The sequence below is a fragment of the Sander vitreus genome, chromosome 20 (genome assembly GCF_031162955.1).
Source record: "Sander vitreus isolate 19-12246 chromosome 20, sanVit1, whole genome shotgun sequence".
NCBI classification, from domain to species: Eukaryota; Metazoa; Chordata; class Actinopteri; order Perciformes; family Percidae; genus Sander; species Sander vitreus.
This window is the reverse complement of record NC_135874.1, coordinates 25782888-25798619: the sequence shown is the minus strand read 5'-3', so window position 1 is coordinate 25798619 and position 15732 is coordinate 25782888. Positions and strand designations below refer to the sequence as shown.

At 42.2% G+C, this 15732-nt stretch overlaps 1 protein-coding gene across 1 annotated transcript in view; it reads right to left on the bottom strand.

The window, feature by feature from the left end:
* bach2a (BACH transcriptional regulator 2a) overlaps nt 1–15732 on the bottom strand; it is a 51469-nt gene that overhangs the window by 3460 nt on the left and 32277 nt on the right. The window contains exons 2-3 of the mRNA XM_078277375.1: nt 14643–14925; nt 6423–7829 (exon numbers count right to left, since the gene is read on the bottom strand). Of these exons, the coding sequence (XP_078133501.1) occupies nt 6423–7829; nt 14643–14909 (1674 nt within the window). The 5' untranslated portion in view covers nt 14910–14925. The remainder of the gene's footprint in view (nt 1–6422; nt 7830–14642; nt 14926–15732) is intronic.

Genomic DNA, 15732 nt, shown 5'->3' with positions numbered 1-15732 from the left:
ACAGATTTAGGTTAAGATCTGCCTCGATACAGATAAACAACATTAAAGAAAGAGCTCTCTGTAATGCCTTTGGGCCGGCGTTATAATGTGCCTCCGAGGAGAACTAATCGCTTTTCCAAGTTTTATTCCTTCTGCTATAAGGCTGCCCAGCACAAATAATGCTCATCTTAAATGCTGGCTATCACAGAGACTATAGGACTTGTTGTTGCATTTATGAATTGTTTCTTATGTATGTCTTATGTATATTCTTTTAGTTACTGTAACCTGTCCCATATCTTTTTAGTTTCCTCCGGCATCTTTAAACATTTTTAACTATTGTTTGGTGACTTTATGGACTGAGAAGCTGCAAATGATTTGCCCATTGGGATTAATAAAATGTTTGAAGTGAACTAACAAGCAATAATACAAAACAACTGACATGATAAAACCAAAGCCAATGCATTGAAATAGGAAGTTAGGAGAGAAGGAACGACAACAGATTAAATAGCAGTAAGAGGGAGGGCATTAGAAATAAGTATATAATAATATATAATGTATAATAATAAATAGCAATACAGCAAAGAGATGAGTCATTCTGCTACAAAATAGGCTTCATTTTATTCTTTAAGTTCAGTTATGTGATAACAGGGCGGTCTCAGCAGCGTGCTCCCTGTGTCATCTTGGCATGCGGCTTGGCTGATCCAGGGAGCATCATCAGAACAGAGCCTTCATCGCCAAGTATATCACTTTATTAAATCTATGACGAGAATGTTCCTGACTGAAATAAGCATCATGCTTGCGCCTGCTCCTTTTCAAACGTATCCTTTTTTTTTTTGTTCTTTGGTTAAAAGCTGATTTGTTTAGTTTTGTGTTTTTATCTTTGTGATTTTTTCTTTTTCTTTTACAACATACTGTTTGTTCGAGATAAATAAAAAAAATCAAATCAAATCAAGTTCGATGGAGGTCAATAAGGAGTAAAATCCACTAGATGGCAGTATGATGCTGTTTGTTGATCCCAGCTGCTCCGACACAAAGAGAACAGGGCCCGTATTTATCAAGCTTCTCAAAGTGCTGAGAATTCATGAAATCTACTCCTACTTTCAAACGTAAGTACAAAAGCAAGTTATCCCATTTCCTAAAGCTGAGAATCTCTCTTACTCTCCCATGATATCTTAAGACAGAGCAGGCATAAAATATCCTAAAATCTAGGCTATAGTATACAGGCAGGGCAGTTAACAGCACACCGGTTTCAAATTAGTGATTAAGACATGGTGGAAAACGTGTTTCTTTCATTTCCAACGTGTATATCTGTCACGGCTGAAGACTGGAGAGGAGCCTTTTAAAGTGCACAATTTGTGTATGTATTAACAAAACGACACCAAAACATACTCCAACCAAAATACAAAAAAAGAAATATTAAACTGAGGCACAATAGCAGCAAACAAACAAGCAAGCTTAATCTACTTTAGATTTCACTTGTTTTGACTTCAGACGTCACTACGTCTTCGTAGTTTATTTATTTAAAGGTATTTTATTTTATTTACGTAGTTGTTTTGATTGTGTTTGTGAATTTTTTATGTATTTTTTTTATTTAAGACAAAATACAAATTCAAGTGCACTTTTAAAAAGAGGACACATCTGTTGTTTTGCACAGTTTATATAAATAAAAGAAACATTTTTCAGTCATTTGTCTGCATTCTGTTAGCTTAAAACTTAAAATAGTGAATGGTATGGAATGGTGAGTGGAGTGTATCGTTACATCCCTACTCATACCATTTTGTTTTTCTGTCGTATGTATCAATTCATGTTCCTGTCATTCGCTCTGGTTAACTCATTAGTTTTAAGCTTTTTTATTTATTCTCTCTTTCTTCACAGTTCTGTCTCATCAGTGCTTCCATTCATCCCTCTATTGATCTGCCCTTTTAGGTGTAAATATTCTGTCAGTCATTCACTGGTTTGTTGCTGCAGCTTTGGCCATGTGGAGCTTAATTCTTACTTTTTAAATATTGCTCATTTTTCAGATTGGCCATCGACAACCGGTTCCATTGGAATCATTTTTTTTTATTGGAATCCTTTGGAATCGTTTATAAAATGTGGCTTCAAATCCGATCATCAGTTCCAAATTTGTTGCCGTACTTCCAGGCGCTTGTTGTGTTGTGTTGTGTTGTCTGCCTTTATTTTGTGTTATAAAAGCCGTGAAACAAGCATGTGACCCGTTTTAACTCCACCCCTCAAAGAATCGAGAATCGAAAGGAAGAAACGGAATTGGAATCAGAATTGTTAATATCAAAACGATGCCCAACCCTACTCTTTTTACCCATTTAAATGTTGACGAGTGAATACTCTGTTGAGCTCTTCTTCTCTGCGTTCCATGATACAATGCAGATGCAGCAGCCCATGCTGCCAGCATACATCATATGCCCTGACAACACTGTGTGTGTGTCTCTGTATGTGTGTGTCTCTGTGTGTGTCTCTGTGTGTGTAGGTGTCGCCTGTCCTTTACTATACAGACATCTATATATAGCTCCATGAGTCTCGGCAGTCTCATAATAAGGTTGGAATGACAAAGTGAGTCTTGGATGCTCATAAATCCCCTCACTGATCTCTCTCTCTCTCTCTCTCTCTCTCTCTCTCTCTCTCTCTCTCTCTCTCTCTCTGATTTCCATTTCTCGCTTGATGGTCTTTAAAAAACAAACGTCACATTTCCAATGTCCTTAAATGAAATGAATAACAATTACTATTATTAATAATTAGGGCTGGGATGATATCCTTTTGTCCCGATTCTGTTCTTTCACGATACATGGTTGTCGATACGATTTGTATTGAGATTTTCATTTATTGCGATTCTAGAAGTATTGAGTAATGTGATTTTCATGTGTGACGCCGGCTGGCTACGAGCTCTGTGACGCCGAGCGGCAGTTGCTTGTTGTTTAAGCCGTTACAGAGCTTCATGACCCGGGCTACAGACCTCCGTTGTATCAGCGGTAGTTTGTGGTTCAGTTACCTGAAAATGGGTGACTTTGAGCCGGGAACTAAGCACCGCGAGCTGCCGGTCGCTTCGGCACAAAATATGAGCATTTTTCCTCGACGAAAGTTAAGATTAGGCACCAAAACGACCAGTTATGATTAGGAAAAAGATTGTTGTTTAGATTAAAACACACTTCCTGTGTGAAAGGCTTCAGTTTTCCCCGGGAAGGGAACTCCGCTCTCTGGCTTGAAAGTCCTGTATGTTAACGCCCACCCATCCACCCCGAACCTTTTCCCTTCTTGTTCTTATACAACGGCCGTCAATGTAGGGAGCAGCAAAAATAAAACTATGTTATGTGTACTCTAAATACTGAGAATAGAGTCTGGGATTGTCTCCACACGGCTCTCGCAGACCGTTCCCCAACTCGTCAAATACCGATGCTTTGTCAGGGCCTTCAGCATCAGATACCAACGTACAAGCTGAATACATGCAACAGATGTTGATGTGGCATGTGATTGTAACATCAACATCTGTGCCTGGTCTCTGTAGTTTGTATTTAAATAGTATATTTTTATCTGATTACTGAGGTAATTGTTAAATAATCAGTAGAAACCTGATTAAGAAAATATTGAAGAATTACTTTCTTTATACTTAAATAAGCAGGAAAAAAAGCAAAATGACAAAATGCAAAGTGGGGTGGAGAGGGTCTTGGTGGCCTGATTGGAGAAATCTGGGGTCAGGAGCAGCAGATGGTGGAGGGAATGTGGCCAGGACACCTTCCACCTGCCTACAGGGCACCCGAGGGTGTGTGTGTGTGTGTGTGTGTGTGTGTGTGTGTCTGTGTGTGTGTGTGTGTGTGTGTGTGCGTGCGTGTGTGTGTCCTCTCTATCGCTGAGACAACTGGGTCAGGACAAAGAAGTGGGACAGTTGAGTGATATATGATGTAGGTATGCACACGCACGCACGCACATTGACGCACGCACGTAGGCACACACACACACACACACACACACACACACACACACACACACAAAAACCTGTTTCCATCGCCTATTTGTTGCACAAACTCTCTATCGATCTCTTAAAAATGCATGGAAACATGGTTTTGTGGAACCAAATTGCAATAAAATCAAGCATCCTTCTAAATGAATTAAATGTCTTGGACCACTTTTTTGTTACACAACAGTTGAATAACAAGCTATTTAAAATAAATCTATATGCAGCAGAGGGAGAGGTTTATTTGAAGCAGGCTTAGACATGCATTTATTTCTTATTCACTCTGCTTGATAAGTATATTTGCTCATATTTTAGTACAGTATGAAGCTTCCTTCTTTCCTGATCTGCTCCTGTTTGCCCTGTTACATTTTTATTTTATTTTTTTATGCTGTTGATACAAACTCAACACTTCCTGTTTCCACTTCAAATTAAAAGATCCTTTACACACATTTATAGTTATTAGGAGAGCAGCAAGTGAAATAAATAGAGTGGGTCTGTAGCTGTGACCCCTGTAATATCTTCAAGTTACTGTTTCAGTATGTCTATTCAGATTAGCTGAGTGCCGTATGATACATACGTCACTGACTCATCTACAGACCAGAGGCAACAACCACTCAAATCTAATAGATAGTGTGCGTGTGTGTGTGCGTGCGTGCGTGCATGCGTACGTGTGTTTGTGAGAGAGCGAGAGAGAGCTCCAGTATGAAACTCATCTCACATGTCATCAGATATTGCATGTGCTTAGGCATCACCGTGGCAACCATACAGCTCTTTTAACCGCAAGGAGTTAGTGTTGGAAGTGTTTGTGTAATTTCTCCTGAGAAATAGACCGTCTAAGAATAGTCCCAGCTGTAAATCAACCACTGATACATGCTATAGCACAGTGATGTGTGCTCTTAAAGTTTAGGTCAAAAAGAGGCAAGAGGCCAGTTATTGCTTAGAGGCGGTCAATACTTAATACATACTATACTGGTGAATTGAAAACCTTGACATTTATAGGTTTTACCCTCTCACCAATTGAGCACTTTAAAGGTAGCTACACACCGGGCCGATAATCGGCCGTTGGACAGTCTGGCGAGGTCAGTGACTCGAGTCTGTTCGGTGTGTTCCGTGCCGTCGTCCGTTGGAGGAGCCGTCGGCCTTCATTTTCGCCGACTGACCTGTCAGTCGGAGACAGGACAGTCGGGACTCACCCGCAAATGCGTGACTAAGCCTCTCAAAATCTGATGAAAATCTTTTAAACTGACCTTTGCTGATCTGAAATGAAGACAGATTCAACAACTGCACGGCCTATTTCTCGCTTAAAATGTTTTCAGAAACACGTTTCGGTGAACTATTTTAGTACAATATGAGATCGTATTCTGAATGAGTCGCCAGTAATGGCTGGTTGAAAAATCCGGAAGCAGCAGCCAGACCCACATGACGCGTTCGTCCAATCAGCTGTCGGTTTTCATTTTTTGGGCGACAATACAGATTAGCGCCGCCTGCTGTTATGGAGACGTATTACGTCTCGTCTCTTTGGTGTGTTCCGAGGCATTTTTTTGACCAACTCGGGGAGACTGATCAGTCCAACTGCTTTTTCTGTAGCTGCCTTAACACTCGAACATCCTCTGCAGGATTGGTTTCCACCATTTATAATGACTTAATCTCCAAAACTGCCAAAACTCTGGGGGTGACTGAGCCCTCAAATCGTGATCTTGAAGGACAAGTAGTGATGGCGAAATGAAGCTTCGTGAAGTTTTGTGAACTATTTTCTTTACTGGTATCCGGTTGTATTATCACAGATATGACTACACTGATACATGGACCCCTGGATCAATCTAAATGGACCAAGAATGGCCCAATGGCCCGATTCTAACGTTACAAGTCGGTTGACTGAAGCTTTGCTGTCGATTCAACGAAGCTGCTGCCGTGTGTGCAATGCTGTTGAAAAAGACGGGTTTATGTTCATATACTGTATGTGCGCGTACATTTATAATGGAAATTGAATGTGTTTACATTAAACGAATATTAACTGTATCTATCAAATTGAATTGTATCTCAGTGAATTGCACAAAATTGATTCAGCATTGAATGAAATCGCGATGAATCGTTCCATATTAAAATGTATTGTCCCTAAACCGCATCGTAGCCCATGTATCTAGATACGTATCGGATTGTCTTATAAGGGATAGATGCACACCCCAACTGAAGTGCCATTCCTTGAGATCTTTTTCTTCAAACCAAGAGAGCCATATAGTGGGCTCAAAAAAATGATTCACAAACCTTCATTTGGCCTTCACCAGGGGCAGGGCCTTGAACTTGATTGGGACAATATTTGGACCAACATATTTATGTCATCAGAAAACCCAGCACATCAGTTTAAACATTGTACATTGTTGCATACATTGTATGTCACACCATACAAACACGTCAAAATCTAACGAAGATCTAGTCCAAACCAGGTATACCAGTTATATAAATAAAGGACTATACTAACCTCAGGGCCAGAAACTCTGGAGACGCCACTTTCACTGTCTCCCTCTGAGAAAGAGCCTGATTCGTCGCTGGAGTTTCCACCACTGGCACCAAATCCCTGTTCACTTTTGATACTGCCGCAACCCTGAGAGAAGACTACATCTCCACTGTGCGGGTTCCTCTGCTCCACTACCCCGGCCAGGCAGTGAGGAAGTCCAGAGGTGGAGCCTGAGTGCGGGGATGAGGAGAAGTCAAACTGCGGAAGGTTGAAAGGTGAGCTACCGCTGCCTGCGTCCTCTGGGTATGAGAACGAGGAACGAGAGCTGGAAGTCTGGGTTCGGGGCTCAGAAGGGGGAGGGGAGTGGGCCGATGTCTTGATGGGAACGGGGCAGCTGGTGGCAAGGCACGACCTACCAGAAGACGCTCCTACCTGCATCAGGGTCGAGACCTCTTCTCTGAACTTATCATCCATGTAAGAATGTGCCAACATTTGTTGCTCGCCAGCCGCTGAAGAGAAAATGACACTGGCTCTGTCTAGATCTCCCTCATGTTTAGAGGAGGACGCTTTGGACACCGGCCTTTCCATGTTCTTGCCAATGCCAGCCAGCGCTGTTGGTATGACATCTGTCTTGAAGTCCCCTCGACCCAGAGATTCCCTCTTATCCCTCTGCCTGTCTTTGACCAGTTCCCTGTAGTGGTTGAGGGACAGTCTGTTGGTGAGTAGCTGCTGGATGGTGGTGCTGGGCACGCTGCTGAGATTTAAGCCGCCCCTCTGGAGGTAAGAGCGCAGGCACGAAGAGGGCGATCCCCGGCTCGGGGAGTGCTCAGCGGCAACTGGGACACCTTCTACTTCTAGCTCCATCTCCAGTACCTCCTCGGTACACAACTCTGGGTTGCAACCGCTCCTTTCATCGCCTTCTTCCTCGTACACAAATGGTTCCTCTTTGATCCTGGAGGGCGTGAGAAGAGTTTGTGGAGCGGCGCTGCAGTCTCTGAGCTGTGAGTGCGCAGGGCTGACTGAGGTATGGTTGGCCAAAATGGCATCCCCACTGCCATGATGAGTTTGTCCATTGTGCTTGTTATGAGGGACCTGGTAATGATACTCCCTGTATTTAGGACATTGAGAGAGGTCAGCGGGAAGAGACGCAGCGCTTGCTACGTGATTGGTCTGCTGCCTCATCTCTGCAGAATCATCTGAGGATATCGCATCCTCGGCAGTGATGTCTTCGTCATATTCCACCTTGCCGTTACTGGCATGTTGGCTGTCGTTCTGTAGCTGCGCTTTAAGGAACCGAAAGCAAGAGTCCTCCAAATTGTGAACGCCCAGGAAGTCAGCGCACAGGATGACCTCGTGGATGTTTTCCGAGCTTAAAATCAGCTTGGCTGTGTAGGCAAACTGGAGCAGCGGAGCAAAACCCTTAGCTGTCACCTGTAGAGGGGAGAAGGGTGACATGAAAGAATGGTTTTACTTATCAAGACAACAGATAAACATGGAGCAAAAAAGCTCTGTCTCTAATATAAGCCTCTAACTAAGGCTGATATTTCAGAACTTACGGTAACCTACAGACGGAACAGTGCATTCTTCACAAAATATTAGAATGTAGAGCCCGACCGTTCAGGATTTTAAGATCCGACATTCCGATATATCGGCCGATGTACATTAAAAATAATAATCCAGAAACGCGTAACAAAACATACAGACATACAGATTTCCCTAACATTAGTTATTTGTAGTTATGTATGAGTCTTCACTAAAATAATATGATAATGCAGTTTAAAAATAAACTTGTTTGTTTTATTGTCACAACAGAACAGAGGAACAACAAAATATATTATAAGTTCTGATAAATAAAATGTATAAAAACACAAACTTAAGATATGAAACTTAAAGTCCTTTGAACAAAAAGAAAATAACAAAAAAAAAAGTCAGAGTGTTTCCAACAGGGACGTTGTAGAGCGCCCTCTGGTGGACAAACTACGCAACGACAACACTCAGGACATGGTTGAAGGGTGTTTCGTCCGTTTTTATTTTATTTTTTAAATATTCATTTATCGGCCATTATAAATGCCAATACCGATAGTTTGGAAAATGCCTAATATCGGCCGATAATATCGGACCGCCGATATATCAGTCGGACTCTATTAGAAACACAACAATGTTAAATGTCTAATTGAGGGTGGGCAAAATATTAGAACCACCTTTATACAGGGGTTTCTATTATTCTGGTCAGAGAGTATTTTGGGAATCAGAGATTGATCATACTGTAATTAGTAGTGTTTCTAAAAGACACCGGAACAGAATAACAATATTGCTTGAACATCATGACGTTATTGACGGACAAATAACACATATTTTGACTTTAACAGAAAGGTGGTGAGCTGGAAATGGATGAAACTGAATTTTACCCCACAGGCAACCAATCCACTTTCTTCAGGTATTTTGCCACATCCCAGCAGTATTAATCTTACAATATATGTCTTGTTTTCTTGCCGCAATCCTTTTTGCTCCTCCTCCTCTCCCACCTTCACCCACCACATCTCCCCTGCTTACTTCTTGTTCCCTACAGTCAGCATGTGGGTTTATACGTGTGTATGTGAGAGAGGGGGATGGTGAGAGCGTGTGTTGCTGTAAGTATGTGCTTATATATTGCTGTGTGCATGTGTGTGCACGTGAATATGTGTGTATGTTGGTGTGCTTGTAAGCCTATATTCAGCCAGAGGGCAGCCAGAAGAAGCTCCACTACGCACTGCTACCAAGCAGCAGAGAGAGAAATGGCATACGATTGATTATCCACTTAACACCTAGTTTTTAACTTTTATTTCCCTTTTTTTTTTACCTTAAAGTAGCTTTAAGGTAAACATGTTATTCCACAATGTCTGCCAGTATATATTCTGTATCATCTTGGAGAGATGGAAATAATAATAATTAATCATTAACCCCTTAACTAGGGATGTCCCGATCAGCTTTTTTGGCCCCTGATCCAATTTCTTTAATAATGAATATCTGCCGATACCGAGTCCCAATCCGATACTTGTATTTGCCTAGATAATAAAGCTGCACGCTGGTTTTTAACGATGGCATTGCAGATATTGCAAGTGGATGTTGGACTGTTTTGACCTTCTAGTTTAAAGGTGCTCTAAGCGATGTTGGGTGCTTCTTGTTGACGTTCAAAGTATTGTCAAACAAAATGGAGGCTAGCTCGACCCTCCCTCCTCCTCATCCCGTCCCCTCCCCCTCCCTTCCGTGCTTCCCCCCAACCCCCACCCCCAAATCCTTGTCGGTTATCGGCTGGAACACTCTTTGTTATGTTTGGTGGTGCAGGTTGGCCAGTTTGTTTTTGTTGGCGTTTGTGGAGCCTGGGCTGTCTACAGAGACCGCGTTTTATTACAGTGTGTTCAGAGGACAGGCAGCTAGCAGATAGTGAGGAGATGTTTGCTGTATGTGACAAAAAAAACACATTACATCGCTTAGAGCATCTTTAAAATACTTCCACACTGCTGACCTTTTAGCCACATTAATGAGTAATGCCAAGTTACTTGCGAGTTGATGCCCTGCCGCAAATTGTGCTCAGCTGACTTAATGATCGGAGTAAAGCTTGATTTATGGTTTTGCGGAGGCTCCACGCAGAGCTTTCCCCGTAGCTTATGTAAGAGGCCTGATGTCCATACTTGTGCGTTGGTGTGTGCGTCAAGCCGGCATATGTGTGTGTGTGGGGAGTGTGTGGTAGAGCGAGTGAGAGAGTGACGGCGATTAGCTTCGGAGCGAGTGGTGACTCTAGAGCAGTGGAGCAGCAACCTGGGGTCCGGGGACCCTTCAGGGGGGCGGCAAAGATCAGAGGGGGTGCGCAAGTCTTTATCTGGTTTGAGGTTGAGGTAAAAAAAAATATTTGCACATGTTAAACAAATTATGTTAATACACTAGAATATATAATGTATACAAAAGACTGTGTGTGTATATATATATATATATATATATATATATATATATATATATATATATATATATATATATATATATATATATATATATTTGTTCTCGCTTACAATTGTAGGCAGGCTACTTAGTAGGCCAAACCTCGGGGACCTCTTAACCTGGGACCCTTGCTGTCATCAGGTCAGCTGCTAGCTGCTATCATCCTCGTTTCTCCTGCCGCCATAGCATCACTATTTTATGAATGAAACATGGCGGAGAAACGTAAAAGTGCTGATAACTCCTCTTTATCAAAAAAGAAAGTAAGGATCTATCTCAAGAGTTACCTCAACTTCGGTTTCGGGGGGCTCAGCTTTTCTTAGACATGAGTAGGGGGGGCGCCAAGGAAAAAAGGTTGGGAACCACTGCTCTAGAGTCATAGTCAGAGAAATAAAGTGTCTCCCCTGTTCTTTCTGACCACGGTGGGGAATCTGTAGCAGGAGAAGTTAACCCTCTCCTTGATTTCATGTTGTTTATGGAGAAGGAGAACCAGGAGATGAGTCGGGGGAAATGCAACGCTACCGAGCCACGGCCGAGCGATGTATGTCGCAGTGACGTGTAGTTACATTTTTCGAGAGGTGCACGTCGGATTCGACGTAGGGTCCGGCGTAGGGTCTGTGTCTCCACGTACCTACGTACGTAGCAACGGCATAGATTTTACGCAGGAGTATAAATCAAGCTTAAGGCGATCGGGGTGACTGCTGTTTAACCGATCAGTTAAAAAAATCCCCATATTGGCTCTGATATGATACTTGTGATTGGAATCGGGACATCTACACTTAACATCTTGTTTTCCCATTTTATTTCCCTTTAAGTAGCTTTAAGTTAAAACATGTTATTCCACACTGTCTGCCTGTATTCTCTATCATCTTGAAGCTGTATGATATATTTACACTGAGTGAAATCAAGGATCTATAAAGAGAACTGTTTACAGCGTTCGAAGCGGAGCCCCGATCAGAACCAAAAAAGTTCAACTGCGTATAAAATGATTAGATAGAAATAGATGATTGCCGCTGCTTCCTCTCTGTGTGGCCCATAGAGCAGGTGCACTAGAGACCTCCGCCGGCCGAGCCGGCTACTTCCGGTTTAGCGCTCAGCTAACTTCAAATGGGGATTTAATGATTTAATCGTGCGGCTCTTCTAGACTTTTGAAATGTTATCGGACCGAATGGATCAAATACTGATAGGGAAACGAGTCATTTTGCAGTGGTTGTGACACTCATATACATTCATTCACTAATTAACAGACGAATGGGAAAAAGGTTTTTTGGGCCCCATGGGACAATGAAGTTGTAATTCCACCAATAGACCTTTTTCACGGCAGACATGTTGACATGTCATAGTAGGAAAAGCACAGGTGTATTCAAACCCATTAATGATGGCTGCGTTCCTCTTAGGAGAGGCCCTGGTATTGTACATGCTGACTCACTGAAATATCTCACTGGGACACTTGATGGAATTGAGCCATTGTTAAGGTTATCAGTTTCAGCTGTGCTTTAACCAACTATGACAAGTCCAAATGTCTGCTGTGAAAAAGGTCCATTAAGCTATGTGGTTAGTAGGGAGGAAATTAGTCCCGCATTGCCAGACCTTCCTCCACAGCGCTGCGGAGGAGGGTCTGGGTAGTCCACACAGCATTCCAGGATGGGAGAAAATAATGATAAATTCCACAGCCAAATTGGTTTACCTCTGAGCCACAGTGAGTTCCAGTAATTTATGAGAGGAGCGCACGGACAGCAGAAAGGATGTGGAAAATAAAGCCATGCTTACAGACACTAGGGGGTGGAGTTTGACGTGGTGGAGGCCTGTGCGAGTGATTACTGTATAAGGTGGAGTCACACAGACATATTAATCAATATGACAGATCTGGGGCATTTTATGGAAACATCAGCCTCTGGGATCAGAAACTGATCATCCCAGGTGGTCAATGGAAACGGCAGCAACTAACAATGTAACCACATTTACATTAATGCCCAACATTTCCTTTATTTATTTATTTATATATATATTAGGGCTGCATGATATAAGGAAAATATGCAATAACGACATTATTTGCAATAAATTAACAGATATTAAAGTGTACTCAGTTCTGCATTTCTGTTGCTTTCAGTATTCTTCTACAATAAAACAAATTGTTTGTTGAATTAAAAAACATGAAAGGAAATCACTTCCAACATTCTTCTATGGACAAACTGAACATTCTATTGAATATAAAAGGCACCACTAAAATAAAAAATAAAAAATGACAGTTACATTTAAAAGTGCAGTTTTCTACTGATATTTTCTTTCAACACATACAAAATATCTGTTTTGTGTCTATTGCGATGTGTCGCAGCCTTTAGTGATGTGTATATTGCACCAGTTGATCTTGTGCAGCCCAACATCAGAATTTGATTCTGTCCGATAACATGTTTGTTGAAAAAAATCATTTACAGCATTATTTTAGTGAATACATTGAACCCCGAATTGAACATGAAAAGCACCGTTAAAACAAAAAAGACATTTAAAAAAGCAATTTTGTGTCTTTCACGAAATGTTTATTGCGCAAGTTGATATTTCGTGCTAATGATATATTGTGCAGCCCTAATATATATATATATATATATATATATATATATATATATATATTTAGTGAGACAATGACTAACAGTTCAGCTTTGTTGTACTTGTTTTTAGCCGTATATTTATTCCTGTGTATGTTCCTGAAGACTTCATCAGGGTTATCTTCCCACACTTTCAACTTCAACGTCAACTTTCACTTTATTATCCCGAAGGAAATTTGATCCGCAGCAGGCGAGGACACATCAAGGACCATGACAAACATGAAACACTGACAGCACAACAACAGCAACAAGCACAGAACATTTCCACACCACAAATGAAAACAAAGGTACACCTGCCACACTGAACCAGAAGCTAAAAAAAGAAGCTACTAAACAGAAACAGCACAGTAAATAAATACATGTTATGTGCTGTACAGAGGCAAGTAAAATTGAATGGAATAAATAAATAAATGATCAATCTAAGCTATCTAACACAGATACGCATAAACGAAGCAGGTAATGAACTTTGGAAGTTCCTCTAACATTTATCTTTTAAAATGACCTAACTTCCTGTGGAACTCCCCAAGGCTATGTCCACACTTGGCGTCTTTTTTGACAAGAAAAAGTAGACTAGGGCGCTTTTGTAGTGAAAAAAAGAAGAAGCTGGCAGCGTTTTTATTCCAAAAAAAGCAGCCGAGAGCGACTTTTGTTGCTATAACAACGGCTACTGCTACAGTATCCTAGCTAGAGCGCTATGTGGAGTGGTGCTAATGCTAACGTTAGATAAAACAAAGCGGTGGAGTGAGCTAGAGAAAGAACAGAGAGAGAGAGAGAGAGAGAGCGAGAGAGAGAGAGAGAGTGGTGCTGCTAACGTTACATAAAGCACACACGGAGCACCCGGTCATATCATATAACTCGCTGTGCTCCGACTCCATTTTTTCTTGTTGTTATGAAAATGACAGGTCTGGCTACTCCGCTTGTCATTGGTCGACTGCATTGACTGTAAATATTAATGGACAGAGCATGTGTGACGTCACCCATTGGTTTGTGGAGATCTGCTATGAGTCATTGAGTTTGCCATTACGGGCTGTTACTGGTTGTGGATGTGACGATTTTAGACGAGAGGGAGGAGTGAGGGAGGAGCCATAGACTTTCACTCTAGGTTACGTTACACACTTTCACTGGCAATCACATCATAGCCACGCCCTAAAACACCCCCTATTTTATCGATTTTAAAATCAAAGAGACCATAATTCAAAAAATTAACATCATTCTGTGTTGCAGAAGACTTAAAACTAGCGATTGAGACCATTAGCTAAGTGAGAAGTGGGTCACTTTCTCATAGACTTCTACAGAAACAGACCTCCTTTTGCAACCGCACAAGTCGCCCCCTGCTGGAATTCAGATAGAATGAGGGTTTAAGGTACTTCAGCATTTGCAGCACTTCGCCGAACCAGATGCTTTGTCCATTAATATTAACAGTCTATGGTCGACTGTCAAAAAAGCGCTTGACGTAGGGTGTTTTTTTCCAGAAAAGTTTAACTTTTTTCAACTTCAAAAAAGATGCTCCGAGCTGCAAAACAGAAGTCGGCAGTGGCGTTTAAAAAAGCGCTCAGGACTTTTTTGAAAACACGGTTTACTCCATAGGATTATACTGTAAAACAGACGCTGGCATCTTAAAAAAAGCCAAGTGTGAACATAGTTCTGTGTAGTCATTGTAGCCTTTTACCTTGTCTGGCAGGTCAATGATGGGCTCCGCTTGGCCTGGTGACCTGTTGTGCCCGAGCAGGGCCTGCAGGAAGTAGCGGCTACTAGCAGCGAGGACGGCCCGGTGTGCGCGCACCTCCCTTCCCTCCACCAGTACGGTGACGTCGCACAGGATGCCCTGCCGACGCTGCTCCTCCAGGCTCAGCAGCACGTTGGCACAGTGGACCTTGGATTCGTACACGTACACGGGCGCTGCCGCCTCGCCATCCCGCTCCTCGTCTGCCGACATCACTCTCTCTAGCACCCTGCGCATAGGAAAAAAAGAGGCTAGGATCAGGGGGGGGCAACATGGTAGCAAAGTGAAGTAGGATTTAAAAATGCAAAGGAGTTGGCTGCTAAAAAGACTGAAATGACTGTGATTGTGAAAAGAAGCATTGTGAAAATGAAGAGCCTGCAAGAGTATTAGTGTGTAAGGTTTGCAGTATGTATACGTCCAATTGAGGTTCTCATTTCAGAATTAAGAAATATTACACAAGAGCAAAGATCTTCAACAGAGGAATTCTAAGTAATGACAACAACACTGTCGGCGCGTTCACATGATACAAGCCTTCCGTGACGCGGCGCCCCCACCCCTCCTCCACACAGTTGCTAGTAGCCATGGAGGACACGGAGGATTAAAAAAACATGACGGACTCTTCAGAAGAGGTCGTTATCTTCACTTGAGTTTCTGCGCGAGAAAGTCACCGGACGCCACAATCTTCTGAATATACTGAGAAATACCAATATGACATCATGACTTAGCAAAAACATACGCGCCAAGTGGCGTGTTATCTGTATGCATTTTGAGCACCGTATACAGCGGACGGGTTGGGTTTAGGAAAAGAAGAAAGCGACGGTTGACTTCAGGAAACGTGACACGTGGGACACGATCCCTGGTCTTCTGGGTGAGTCCTGTGTTTTACCCATTTTCGCCCTTTCGTACTGCTCGCTACGGCCTAAATTCACACGCAATCGCAAGGTAATGTAAGTCAATGGAGGCCAAAAATATGCATACGAATTGGCGTGTCATACATACGCCATTTCATGAGATCAGTCTGGAAATACAGAGAGAG